At 40.6% G+C, this 14,553-nt stretch overlaps 1 protein-coding gene across 4 annotated transcripts in view; it reads left to right on the top strand.

Annotated features, from left to right (window-relative positions):
- The window catches only part of LRP5 (LDL receptor related protein 5), a 233,707-nt gene that overhangs the window by 194,999 nt on the left and 24,155 nt on the right, over nucleotides 1–14,553 (top strand). For all 4 annotated transcript variants that reach the window (XM_067540474.1, XM_067540473.1, XM_067540472.1 and 1 more), the window contains 4 exons: nucleotides 706–1,029; nucleotides 2,115–2,317; nucleotides 4,703–4,914; nucleotides 6,966–7,156. In XM_067540474.1, the coding sequence (XP_067396575.1) occupies nucleotides 706–1,029; nucleotides 2,115–2,317; nucleotides 4,703–4,914; nucleotides 6,966–7,156 (930 nt within the window). The remainder of the gene's footprint in view (nucleotides 1–705; nucleotides 1,030–2,114; nucleotides 2,318–4,702; nucleotides 4,915–6,965; nucleotides 7,157–14,553) is intronic.

Raw genomic sequence — 14,553 nt, 5'->3', positions numbered from 1 at the left:
AGGCCAATATCATACGTTGGCCAGTCCTGGCGCTCCAGAAGAAGGTGATAAAAGTCATAGATGATGAACTTTAGTAATTAAGCACTGTCATGTGGGGGTATTGGGATTTTTTCCAGACCAATGCAGGAAATCATTTTGAATATCTGAATCATCTTAAATTGCATAGCAACTGTAGGGTTTTTTTTTATAATTTAACTACAATTTCAGAATTTCTCTGGATCAGCTTTATCACTGAATCCTGCTGATTATTTGTATGGCACTTTGGAGCACATTGCTCACAGTATTTGTTTCATATGTGTTATAAGGTTATTTTTTTATCCAGATCGAGTGTTTGTCATGGATTAGAGTGTCTTTTTAAAGATCTTTCTCTGGATTCAGTTTGGGTTGTTAACTCTCTGACACAAAGTAATATTTCTTAAAATGATAGTAATTTCAATGGCACTATTTCTGAAGTAAGATATTACTCAGTAAGAGTAAGGCTATCAGAATTTTGTCTTAGTGGCTACCTCTTCGTAGGAGGATATTGTGGAATTAACACAAATTCCATTATACTGACCCTTAGCAAATTATCTTTCAAAAATAAAATGAGTTTAAAAAATTACATTTTATTCACACAGGATTAAATAACCTTTTTGTCACTTTTTTGCAACTGAGTTTCAGTTACTGCTTATGATTATTGCTAACAGTATGTAGTTACATTTCCAGGTCAAGAAAGGGAAATAATAGCAGATGATCTACCTCACCCATTTGGACTAACACAGTACAGTGATTACATCTACTGGACAGACTGGAACCTTCACAGTATAGAAAGAGCAGACAAAACAAATGGGAAGAACCGGACACTTATTCAGGGACATCTGGATTTTGTGATGGATATATTGGTCTTTCACTCTTCGCGCCAGGATGGCTTGAATGACTGCATGCAAAACAATGGGCACTGTGGACAATTGTGCCTTGCCATACCAAATGGATATAGATGTGGCTGTGCTTCTCACTATACCTTGGATCCCAACAGCAGGAACTGTAGTTGTATGTTCTTTTCTTTATTATGAATATTCTTAAATACTTATAGTTCGTTGCTGCTTGTGGTGCTTTCTATTATAGAAAGGGAACGATTCATATACATACATCTGAAAGGTATTGGTTTTAAAGGTGATCTGCAAACAGGGAAAAGGGGGTTTGTGCCCTTTCTATGATGCCTAATGAAAAACTGAAAGGTTGATTTGTTTTTTAAAGTCTTAGAAATAGCAGTACTGTCAAGTCTGGTCTTTCTTGTTTTGCTGGAAGTGTTTCTTTGGTGAGTCAGCTGTGAATTAGAAGCTTTCCCAACCTTTAATGGATGGGTGGGTGGGAGTGAAATTCTAAACAAAAGCATCTTTTCTCCCAAGTGTTTTAGTTAAACAAGTGTTAGCAAAAACAAAAACATAGGGTTTTTAATTGTCTGGGTAGTAGTCCCATCCCCTCCCAATTAAACAGATTTCACTTCTTCTGTAAGTGTGATGTCATGGTCCTGCTAGTTATCCAATGGTCCATAGAGTTCTTTCCACCAAGAGCTATGTTTCTAATGAAAAAATCAATAGGAAAAGAAAACGTGTTTTGGGAAAAAAACAAACACGCTTTCAACCCTCTCCCTTTCCCCTCCTCACCAGTACAGAATCATAAAGAAGCAAGAAGGAATGTCATGTCACCTTTAACAAGCTAGGGATGACACGTAAAAATACTTGCATTTAAAAGTATAATGTGATTCCTAATTCACTGTTATTAGCCTAACTACAGTAACTAACATGTCATTAACATGCTGCCTGTTGTGTAATTTTGAGTATTCCATGATAGTAAGGAGAAATAATATCTCCATGAGAGAGTGCTGGGCTCATCCTCAAAAACTATGAAATTTTGAGCAAAAATGGGACTTTTTAAGATTTAATAGCAAGAATGTCAACTTGTGAGTAGTTTTGCTTTCTTTGTGATCGTTTTTCACACATCTAGATTTTTCTCTTCAGTCCTCTAGAATTTTTCCTTCAAATATTTTCTTACATGGCTAATGATTGCTACCAGTGTACTTGGGGGTTGTGTTGCATTTTTTTTTCTTATGCATTTTGTTGGACTTGTTTCAGCACCCAGCAGTTTTTTACTGTTCAGCCAGAAGTCTGCAATCAGTCGCATGATACCAGATGACCAGCAAAGTCCAGATATCATCCTTCCTATGCATGGTCTTAGAAATGTTAAGGCCATTGATTATGATCCCTTAGATAAACTAATCTATTGGGTGGATGGACGTCAGAACATTATTAAAAGAGCCAAAGATGATGGTACCCAGGTAAGCTTGTGTGTGGGTGTGTGTGGGTGTGTGTGTGTGTATTATCATTTTTAACATGTTTTTTATACTTGAAGTTTTCCTGGTAGCCGTCACATTAAGCCCTGATCCTGCAAAGACTGAGGGCTTGTGTACACTTGCGCATATGCTGGCAAAACTTTTGTCACTCGGGGGTGTGAAAAAACACCCTGCTGAGCGACATAAATTTTGCCGGCATAAGCGCAAGTGTAGCTGCGTTATGTCGGCAGGAGAGAGCTCTCCCACTGACATAATAAAGCCACATAAGGAAGGGGCGGTAGCACTGTCTATACTCACACTTTTGCTGGCAAAATTTATGTTGCTCAGCAGGGTGTTTTTTCACACCCCTGAGCAACAGTAGTTTTTGCTGGCATACGCGCGAGTGTAGACAAGCCCTGATGCATGTATTTAACTTTCCTCACTGGGAGTAGTACCTTCGGATTTGCAGAATCTTCATTTGTTATACAAAGAACATTAACAGAATACTATCAAATAAGGCATGTCTCCATGTGGCTTATATATCACAAACTACAAACCTCAACTGTGATAGTTGTACAAAGACAGTCAGAGAAACTCTTTAATCTGCTATCACTAGTTTACTCTGTTTATTTCAGAGTAATTACACTTTTTAAAATCAGTATTGTACATGCCAGTTCCTTGAGCATAATATTGTTAAAAAGATCCCTGGGACAGCCATCAAAACCACGTGTGGGCCCTAATTCAGAGTTAAATTAATCACAAACTCAAGTGCTTTGCTGAATAGGGATGGACTTGATTGAGCACATGCTTAAGTGTTTTGCTGAGTCAGGGCTTTAACTGGTGGCCAACCAGTCAGAGACGAAGAGCCAAAAAATAGCAATTGGTAATGCCGAGAGCCACATTTTCCTTACCCTCCATGGACAATTCCCACTGATCCCTCATTTTCATTGGCAGCTTGTCAATTTCGCTTTCCCAGCCTTGGATGCTTGTCTATTTCACTTTCCCCTCTGCACCTGCTTGTCAATTTCAGAGCAAAGAGCCCCAAAGAGCAAAGAGTCCCATGCAAAGAGCCGCATGCGGCTCTCGAGCTGCAGGTTGGCCACCCCTGCTCTAGTTGCTTGCAACAATGATGATAAAGTGCGTTGCTACTCAGAGACAATATCAGCAGATATCAAATTTTGAGAGGTTAACAGATTCCTAAAATATAATTAAAATAATAAAGAATTAAATTAAATTTGAGGAAGATTAGATGTAGCTTCATTGTCCTTTGCCACCTGTAAGCTCTATGACATGATTGGAGCTGACAAATGGAGCTGACACTGCCTGTCTATATCTTTCTTGCTTCCAGAGAACCAATTGTAAATGACCTACGTCCTTCAAACAAGAAAAAGAAAATTTACCTTCTAAGCCATTTTGATTGATGTCATCGATTTTGTGTGTGTGTGTGAGAGAGAGAGAAATGAATTACTAGCTGGGGGTGGAGGAGTTTTGAGGAAGTTGTGAACATGCTGTTTGGGTGATACTAGGTGTTAATTGTTGGAGTATAGCTTCTCTTTGGTGGTACTTGCCAGGTGCAAATTGCACTGGAGATTAATTTTCTGTTTTTTTTTTCTCTTGTATTGCATTGATTAAAGGGTGTTAAGGTCTTTGAAGCAGCAGCTCCTCAGGAAATTTGGCTTCCTAGTTTACAACTTTCTTTAATTTTGTTTTGCTGAATTTTGCTATCTCATGTTTCCATGAATTTTGCTAATTAGTATTTTTTACAGATATTGGATATTATTTTTCCATTTCTGGGTAAAGCTTTTTTTGGTTAAGGAAAAGAATAGCTTTGATTTTTTTTTAATTCAGATTTCATTACATGCTGTCCAGATGAAAATTATATACATGTGTCATTAAACACATCTCAGATTATTAAAACTGAATTGTAAAAATGCTGTGTATTTTTTGCAAATCCTGCTATTTCTTTCTTGCAGTTAACTCGGTTTGGGCTATGAATAAAGCTTGGTCTGTTCAAATATATAACAGTTTTTGGACCTGGATCGATCAAGTCCATTGCGCTGCTAATACGAGATTGTTCCCTACGCAAAATTTGCCATTGTTCTGTTCGGGTTAATTTTGATTAATTCCAGTGATGGGGACTCCATGACTTCTTTTTGGAGATTTTACGTAATCTTAATGACTTTTTGTCCAGATATATGTCCCTAATTCATAGCATAATTTTTTTTGGCTCAGCTTCATTCTATTTCTTCTAGTTTTGCCTCCCTAAATAATTTCCTTCCTGATTGTTTCAGATATTTGTAGATTATCAAATTATTCCTGTAATGAAAGTTAGATGTTTTCATAGTTCTTGTCTTACTGGATCTTCTTTTTGTTGTTGTTGTTGTCCTGTAGCCTTTCACTGTCATGAGCACTCCAAATCAAAGCCAAAATCCAGAGAAGCAGCCACATGACTTAAGTATCGATATTTACAGCCATACCTTGTACTGGACCTGTGAGGTCACAAATTCAATCAATGTTCATAGACTTAATGGAGAGCCAATTGGAACGGTGTTACGAGTAGATCACGACAAGCCAAGAGCCATAGTGGTCAATGCAGAGCGAGGGTGAGTGTCTCCATGCTTTGTGATTGAGTGAAGAATAGTTCACGTGTGTTCTTGTGTATCCCTAGTATATTTTGTGTGTGTGTGTATGCACACACATAGTGTGTTTATTTCAGAGGCGACACGTTGGGGGAGTCACATCTCCCTCATCCCCTGATTTCTGCTAGGGTTTGCCAGCCCCACTCAGTCACATGGTGCAGCTATGACCTCTCCCTGTGCAGCAGCCGCTGGAACCAGCGAGCTGTGACCACAAGGATAGACAGGAGCAAGAACTGGGCGTTGCAAAGAGGGACTGCAGAGCAGACCGAGAGTAAAGGGGCAACTGCCTGTGGCATACCAAGGGAAGGGGATGACGGGGGGCCAGGTCCCTGGGTGCTGGCCTGCGGGGGCCGCCAGGCTGGCCCTTCATGACACGTGGGGGGCGCAGGAGGTTCTGAGAGGCGGCGAGGTGGGCGCTGCATGGCAGGGAAGGGCAGGGTGGTCTGCCGCAATGAGCCGCAGAAAGTCCGATTTCGTATCCTTCCTCCCCCGCAGGAGGAGGTAAGCGGCGTGTCCCCCTCTCTCCCACACAGGCACAGACCCATCCCCCTTCCCCAGGGCAGCTGGGAGGGGGGGGGGGGGGCCATCTGGTGGGAGCCCAGGACCCCTCCTGCCCTGCGCTTGAGGGAGGGTAGAGCCCAAATGCAGGCTTGGGCCCCGGGTTCTTGGAGACCCATGGCACGCCGCTGGCTAGTACAATAAGATAAAAGCATATGTATTCCTTTTCGTTTTCAACCTGTATATTTTAAGGCCAGTTCTACCTAAAGAATGTTTTACAATTATATTTTAAAAACTCTTGAAATAAATTTAAAACAGGAGGGATGTGCTGGAGAGATTTTCCACAAGCAGCTGAAATAAAAGGAATTGTTTTGCTGCATAGCAGTTTTGGTTATATTCAGAGTACCGCGTCTCTAGCACAAGGTATCATTAGCTTTGGGCTTGACATAGGTGAAGAATGAGCCTTTTTACCATTCTCTTTAATAAGTTAAATGCCCAACTTCCTGACTACTATTAAAATGGCTTAAGAATCATATGTCTGACAGATGTTGAGTGACAATATTCCATATCCATGTGGATACAGTGGTTCTGAGAAAATCTGTGGAACATTTTCAAGGTTGTTGATTTACTGCTCAACTAGGGTACATATGATTGTATACAGTGTTAAATATTAGAGGCTAGTGTGGGGAGAGGGGATTAGAGATAGTTAAGGCTTCAGTCTTATTGGGACCAATTCACGAGGACATATTTTATAATTATAAAAGGAAATTTTTAGTTGGTGCTTTTGCAATTAAAATGGGAATTTGGGTTTCCAGGATGATTCCAAAAACACTTATTCACTAGCCTCCACCTTTCTAGCCATGCTTTCAAACCATTTAAAAATAAATCCAACCTTAAATTTTTTAAAAAAATCTTAAGGATTAAGGAATAGTAAATACAGTGGCCACTCGCAGACAGTATTCAGTAGTGACTCTTGTGCACTGTGAACTGCTCAGACAAGTGCCATTCTTAGCGGTGTGTTCTCCTCTTCCTCTGCAAGCATCAGTCTTAATCTTATTGGGATTTTTTTCACTCTGTGAGAGGGAAGGAGCCTCAGAGAGAAGGCAAGATTTTGAGTGGTCGTTGATGAGAACTGAGCCTGGGGAAGAGGTGCTCAATAGCACTCTCTAGCCAAACTTTTACATCGTGCCTCCCTCTATCAGCAGGTTTGGGTCATCTCTGGTTTATTTGATTATTTAGGGCCAGATCCTTAGCTGCTTTGAGCCAGCAGAGCTCTGTTGATTTTACACTAGCAGAGGCTCTGGCCTAGAATGTTTAGTTTTTCAGGAAGTAGTGTGTCCAGAAACAATTCAGGCCTCTGTCATGTTAAGACATCACAATAACAGCTAATGCAATAAGATAAAAGCAGATGTATTCCTTTTAGTTTTCAACCTGTATTTTTAAGGCCAGTTTTCACACCCAAATCATCACTCCCAAAACTCTTGGTTTAAGTGTCTAGTGTCTATATTTGTTATCAGGTACATGTACTTCACCAACATGCAAGAGCGAGCCGCTAAAATCGAGCGTGCAGCCCTGGATGGCACGGAGCGCGAAGTGCTCTTTAATACTGGGCTGATCCGACCTGTGGCGCTGGTAATTGACAACAAGCTTGGGAAACTCTTCTGGGTGGACGCAGATCTCAAACGCATTGAAAGCTGTGATTTGTCAGGTACGTGGCGGTAGCTAAGCATGCTGAGGAATGGGTATTTATAGTGTGTATATTCCTTCTCTGATACAGTCCCCAAGGGCTTCTTCTAACTCCACTAATGCTTATTTTGTACATGCAGCTGCAGGAATGATCAGTAACGTGGTCCCTCCTTTGCAGCACTTAAATGGCCAGAGCCTATAAACCTCTTAATGGTCAATAGTACCATACCTGAGTGTTCTATTTTTTTAATCACTATAGATACAACTGGCTTTTAAACGCCAAATACTGGTCAGTGATAGTGCATAAAATGGTAGGTAGCTGTAGTAGGAGTAACTTAAAGGGGAATTGCCAAGACTGAGAGGCCAAAAATAGTATCCCACTTTTTGTTTGTTATAGTTGTTTGAAAAGTCTGTGTAGTCATTTAATTCGCACACGCGCACATACACGCAAAAAAACCCAAAACCCCAAAACAGCCACAAACCAAAAACTTTTATCCTTCTGAAGTGGGTGACCATTTAGCTTGTTTGGAATACTGATTTAGCAGAGTAGTGGGAACTGTGAAGTCATCACATTTCCCCCTATAGTAATACTACTTCATATTTGTAATTGTACTACTATTTGGCTTATGTACATGGCTTCATCTGTAGATCTCAGTGCTTTATACAGGTGAATAAGCTTTATGGGCCTCCATTTTACAGATAGGCAAATTGAGGAATAGAGAAGTTAGGTTACTTGGCCAAGGTCACTGAGCAAGTCAGTAGCAGAACCAGTACTAGTATCCGTGTTTGCTGCCTCCCAGTCCAGTGTCAGTCATTCCTGATTCTTTGTTGATTAGAGAAAGCAGCATATGGAGAAGGAGTCAGGAGAGCAATGGGTTTGGGACTACGGAGCTAGAGGCAAAGTCACGAATAGCAGCAGGAATCCAAGTCAGGGTTCAGAGAGTAGAATGCACAGGGCCCAGTAGGAGGGGAGTCATAGGAATATGGGAATGGTTGGGCAATAAAACACACCAGGATCAGAAGAGAAGGGTTGGGAGGGTGAGACACAGAAAGTGGAACACTTCAGAACTGGAAGAGAGACTGCAAATTAAGAGAGCATGTAGTTAACCTGTGGCAAGAGTAGTGCTGGTCTGGGAAGAGAATGCAAAGAGAGGGAGGGGAAAGGCCAGTAGTGAAAAGAGAGAGGGCCGTGCGGCAGAACACACAAGTTTTGGGATCAAAGTAGAGACTATTACTTGGTTGTACAGGGCCTCGCGCAGTTGGGTCCCACTCTTGGCTGGTCTTTGGCACTGCCGTAATAAAGTGGACACGAAACAAGCCTGGGAAGGGGGAAAGGAGTGGCAAAGATGCACCAAAGAAGCATGAGAAAAATCAGTTGGAGATAGGTTTGTAGGGGGATGTACCTGTGAGGAGGGCAGTGAATGCATCTGTGCAGGTATGGTCTCTAAAGAGAAAGCAAAAGAGCGCTGCTAGCTACACCTATGAAAGAGAGAAAGGAGACCTACACAATTAGCACTTGCATATATTTGCAGCATTCAGAAAACCTAGCCATGACGTGGGTTTTGACCTTAAGGCTAACATCTGTAAAACCCCCTCTATGCAAAAGAATTGGGACTAGTTATTTTTAGATGCAAAATATACACCGAAAATACCCAAACTTAGAAATTTTGCAATGTTGAGTTGAAACTAGTTGACAGATGGGTTGTCTTTTTTAATTGTAAGCTCTTTAAGGTAGGGACCGTCTCTGTTCTTTCAGCATCTAGCACTTTGGGGCCAGGAGGTGCTGCTGTAAAACAAATCACTTATAATTTGGGCTTCTGATTTTAGGTTTTAACTGATAAACACTGATAAAACACTCCCAATAAAAAAAAAGGTTTTTCACCAACAAACACTGGAAAAACACTGAAAATGATTATTCAGTTCATCTTGATTTCACCCCTTTCCCAGGGCAGTTTGTTTATATAGGTGATGTCCATGCTCCCTGTCTTGTATCTAAGGGCTTGTCCAGTGTTCCATGTAGACTATAGGCAGGTGATTTCCAAAATGCACCAATGTGTTGCGGTTTAATTGGTCTATGTAAGCCCTGCTGGTGCATACTCAAGATTCCCTAGTGCACTTTAATGCAATGTTATTTGAACCAATACTATGTGCAATTACAAAGAGAGGGCCTTGAAAGCCCCCAATTTTTGACAGCTACATAGAACTCAAAAATTGCTAAAAAATAAAACCTGAAAAATGAAATTAATAAATGCTGAAAAACAGAAGCTATAATTATGATGCATTGTAGGTTCCTCAGGGAAGAGATCTGTTCATTTCTCTTTTCTTTTTTTTTTTTGTTTGCTAAGTGATACGTATACAACAAGTGACATAGGATGCAGTCGATGAATGATGACCCGTATGCAATACTCATAGTTTTGGCAGGGGATAGCACATTGTGTCTTCCATTGCAGCTGGACTCTGTTCCCCTAAAAACTTCATCTGAGTTCTACAGATGTAGCACCTTAAATTATGTAGATCATGTTACAAGAAAAACTAAATTTCCTCTGCGTAGTCCTGAATCGGTGCCTACACCATATATTTATTTGATGAACATTAAGGGGAAGCAGCTAGAAAATAAGACACTATAGAGAAGATGAAAAGGGAAAAAGTAGGGATAAAAGAAAATTTGCAATGTTGATTAACCAGAGGATCTGCATCTCAAAGCCAGAGAGGTGTGGGTATGTTTGATCCAGATGAGCTCACTGTAATTTGATCAACTGAGCTGTTGATTCTTGACAAGTTAACAGCACATTTTTGTGTTTAAAAAATGCTTTGTATTTTCATATCTCAAGCCCAGAAGAGGATAGACAGCCAAAAGGAGCTTGGCTTGAATGAGACCATTAGAAATAAATTGTGCATTGGGCAAAACACATTAAAACAAAAACACATATACAAAAGGATTTTAGTGTAAACTGAAGTGATCATGCAAATCAGATCAAAAGTTGCGTTGTACATTTTATTCTAATTAGGCAGTGCTAGGCATACTTTCCCTCTTGCAGAATTAGGGAGATGACACATTTTTTGATATTTTTGAAACGTTCACCAAATCCAGATATTTTACAGCACCATGTTGAAAGTGACAGAACAGCAACTAAGCTGTCCAGTGTTTAACTTTCAGGGAAGGTGTTACATGGTCTTGTCGGTAGGACTTTGATTTTCATAACCAAGGGGTTCCCTCTGTGCCCTGTCCCTCCTTCCTCCCTCCCAGCTTTGAAATATTGATGCTTTTTGGAATGTTATAAGGCTTTGCAAACAACTTCAGGCTGCTGCCAAGTGAATGATATAAAATGTTTTATTTATTTTTAAATAGCTGAAAGAGTTTGAAAATTTTTATTTGAGATCAGAGCAAATACTTTGTATTCAATGAAAATTGAAATAGGGAAATTATTTGTTCTTCAAGCTTTTCATAATTTTTTTTAATTTGAATTCTAATTTCCACCTTCAAAAGATAACACATTTATTTCATACTGGAAATCTAAGTGTTTAATTACTATGGTAATTAGATACTACTTTTACTTGTAACATGTTTTTCGTTATTATTTTTATTACTTAACCAGAAGGAGACCTCTGTTGAGAAACTTTCCTTTATTTATTCATTTGTTTTTTTCCTAAACTAAAATACAGAGATGCCAATCTAGCGCTATCAGCACCCTTAGGCACTCTTTTAAAAAATCACTGGGTAACTAGAGCTGTAAATTTACCATGATCAAATAACCCAATGACAATATAACTGTAACACACAGGGAGTAAGGATTGTCCAGTGGTTAGGGCACTAGCCTGGGACTTGGAAGACCAGCTCCAGTTTGCTGCTTGCCCATGGACTTCCTTTGTGACCTTGGGCATGCCCCTTAGTGTCTCTGTGCCTCAGTTCCCCATCTATAAGATGAGGACGACAGTATTTCCCTATCTCCCAGAGGTGTTTGTGAGTATCAGTACGTTAAGCTTGTGAGGTCCTCAGATATCAAAGTGACGGGAGGTCAAAGGAGTACCATATATAAACTCGTTAATCAACCTCCACACACAAACCCCAGCAGAGTTCCATCCCACCAAGGAAGTGAAAACGTGGATCTCACAGTGCCCCCTGCAAGCTACCAAACTTGGGCTGTCTCAGACCTGGGTACAGGAAACAGTTCGAAAAGGCGACAGCTCTGAGCAGAGAACGCCGTGCCAGCAGCCCAACTGGGACTTCAGCTCAGGGGCCTTTGTAGTAAGTCACTGGGAGAGAGGCAGCCTCTTATTGGTTTGTGAAAGGGGGAGATGCGGTTGATGATGTGAGACCTGCGCCACTTCAGGATGGGAAACATCAACTTTATTTTTAATTTTTAAAGAATTTGGCCAATTTTTTAATGTCTTTTTAAAATATAAAATTGTTAATGGAGTAAAAAAGTTCCTTCAATGTATTACTACTTCCATTAAGAAATCTGTCTATCTGGGTTTTTATAATATAGCCCATCACCGTGGTGTCTGAGCATAGCTGAACCTCACTGTCCTGGCTCAGTGCACACAGCCCAGTTACACAAGGTGCCAAGCATCTCTGAGATGCACTGAAAACTCCAGTCCCATTGACTCCAGTGTGAATTAAGGGTGCTCCACACCTTGCAGGTTCAGGGTCCCAGCACTTAGTCCACCAGGCTGCAGGGTACAGCACCTTCTTCCATCAATTTTTTTTAAATCTTTTGCATTTATAAATCACTCAAATTTGTATGTTTTAGGGGGGCAAGCTTCAGAAGTAAGGATCAGCATTCAGCACCTGAGCCCAATGCCCATTGAAATCGATGGAGAGGCTACTATTAGCATGGAAGCTCTTGGCTCTCTGTGGACCACCAGTTGTTGGTGGTTTCAGAAGCTGTTTTATTGTATGCTCTAAGATCTCTGCTCACCACTATGACCTGCAGTCCTGTTATTACAGCATTACAGGAGATCCCTTCTTCCCCTCCCCAACTGCAGCAGCCCAGGACAAAGGGAAACAGTCAACATTGAAGGACTTGAATGCATTTCTTCCATGAACCTTACTAGCACTAGTTATTTTCCACTGGAGAGTTTTAGGAGTGCCTAAATGTGTGAGGGAATTAATTTTAGAATTAATCACAAGGAGCTGGGAAATTCCTGACCTCCATACATTTTTCCTTTAATTTAATATAATCTGCTTGTATTAGGCACTGCTCCTTTTAACAGTATAGTAAGAGTCTTTGTACGCTGTAATCTTCTGAATGAATTTAATAGCTGCTGTAATTGAAAGAAATGTTATATTTGCATGCATGGCTGAGCTCTTAAGTAGTTTATTCAGCAAATTAGTTGAATCTAGTTCAGATTAACATTTTTACTATGCATCCAAATTCCATAATCTTATTTTGTGAGCAGTTAAAAAAAAGTTTTAAATGCCAGAGAAGAAAAGAGCAAGATAGCCTCAATTATCATTATTCCATAATTAAATCTTAGAGCAGAGATATCACTGACTCATAATGTCCATTGCACTTTTCATTTCTTGTAGTATACATCTGATAAACATAGGCAGGAACTGCCTGCAAGTGGTTCATCCGATGTAAGAAAATGATTCAGGGGTTGTCATTATGGGAAAAAACTACAAAAAATTTACAACTTTTGTAAGCACCTTTCACAAAAATGGTATGACAAACACTATCAGATTGTCAACAGTTAACAGCAGCCACAAACATATTTTACTTTTACCTAATTTTAAATGTCAACCCAGAGTGTTTTGAACAATAGGACAGAGCATTTGATATTTTTGTTGTAGTTTAGGGGTGAAACACACCTTGATTTGTATCCCATTTCTTCCAAATACTGAAGTTAGGTTCGTTGGATGATTGAGTAGGTGAAGGGAAGTCTGAAGGAAGTAGTACATGGAGGTAGGAAGTAGAATGTGGTCAGTTTTCAGATGCATCCCCATGGACTTTGTTTAACATACAACAAACACGATTTGTGTCCTTTCCTCTCACTTTGCAGATATATACTGCATTCATTTTGGAGTAGTAATAACTTGTATTCTAGTAATATGTAGAGGCCCCAACCAAGCCTGGGACAGTTTCCTATGTAAATGTAGACTTGGCTACAATACAAAATGCTATAGCGTTCACACTCAATTGTAAATAATTGAGTTAGCTGACGTGACACTGACCACAGCAGTCTGGTCAGCGTAGACCAGAACAAATCATGTTCAGCATCACGCCAACAAACTGTGATTAAACCCTGCTGGTTGAGGGCTCTGTCACAGTTAGCTGACATGATGCTTAACGTGGTATGCCCTGGTCTATACTGACTTCTCAGGGGAGTCAGTTAACTCACTTCTTCTCAATAACCATTTTCAAACACAATAAAATGCTCTAGAGGCAACAACAGTTCAGCCTTAGATGACTGCAAATGCTAGTTTTAAATTCTGCACTATTTCTTACTACTTGAAGGCCTAGTCTATACTTACTGGGAAATTCAGCGGCAGTTGACGGGAGCTACATAGAGTAGCTTGCATAACTTAGGTTGACTTCCTAAATGCTTTTCTGCACGCTATCTCCACTATGCTGCGCCAACAGGAAATGCTTACCCGTCGACGCAGTGCTTCGCTTTTTTGGAGGTGGTTTTATTGAATTGACTTCTGAATCGATCGAGCAGGTCTTCACTTCTGCTCACATGATTCGACGGCAGCGAATTTGCCAGCGTGAGTGAAGACATACCCTAAAGCCTGCTTCTCTCTCCATTCAGTCCCTCTCCACTTCCAAGCTCATCTATACTCTTATGCCCCACCATTGTTCAAGACTATCTCCCATCAGTGCTTGCGGCTCTGCTGCCTTCCTCCCAAACCGCCTTCACTTCATCTCCATTTTCAAGGGTCTGACTGTGGCCTGAATAAACCATCTGCCTCATTTCTCCTCAGTGCCTTCCTCCCTTTGTTCCTGAGGCTGCCCTCTGCAGCAGGAGCTTTGATGCCTTGCATCTCAGCAGCATATCCGACAATTTGAGCTAGTGTTTTCTATTTGCTATTTGGAGTGGGGTATCTGCTGCTGACAGCTGGTGTGCAGGAGAGAGAGCAGGAAATAGGAAGAGCTGCTGAGTGTTGTGGGAAATCGCTACTAAAAAAACCCACCAAAAAACCAAAAACCCACCTTTTTGTCCCTGTGGTCCCCTACGCTGTACCCTACTGATCTTCCAACTTCTAGAGCAAATGAAGCAGGAATCCTACAAATAGCTTCATTCACGTCACAGCCCTGATTCATTCTCTGTGCACTGCATGAGGCAAGCATCCTGTAGAAAAGAGTATGTAATCATGTAGTTAAAGACTGTATCATAGTGTATATGCACCAGAAGGTTGAGTAAAGATTACAGGGGCAATCTGAATTTTGGCATTTTCTAACTCTTGAATGCTTAACT

Source organism: Emydura macquarii, unplaced genomic scaffold (assembly GCF_026122565.2).
Source record: "Emydura macquarii macquarii isolate MOO-44397 ecotype Brisbane River unplaced genomic scaffold, CSIRO-AGI_Emac_v2 contig_587, whole genome shotgun sequence".
NCBI lineage: Eukaryota > Metazoa > Chordata > Testudines > Chelidae > Emydura > Emydura macquarii.
This window is presented reverse-complemented; position numbering and strand designations above follow the sequence as displayed.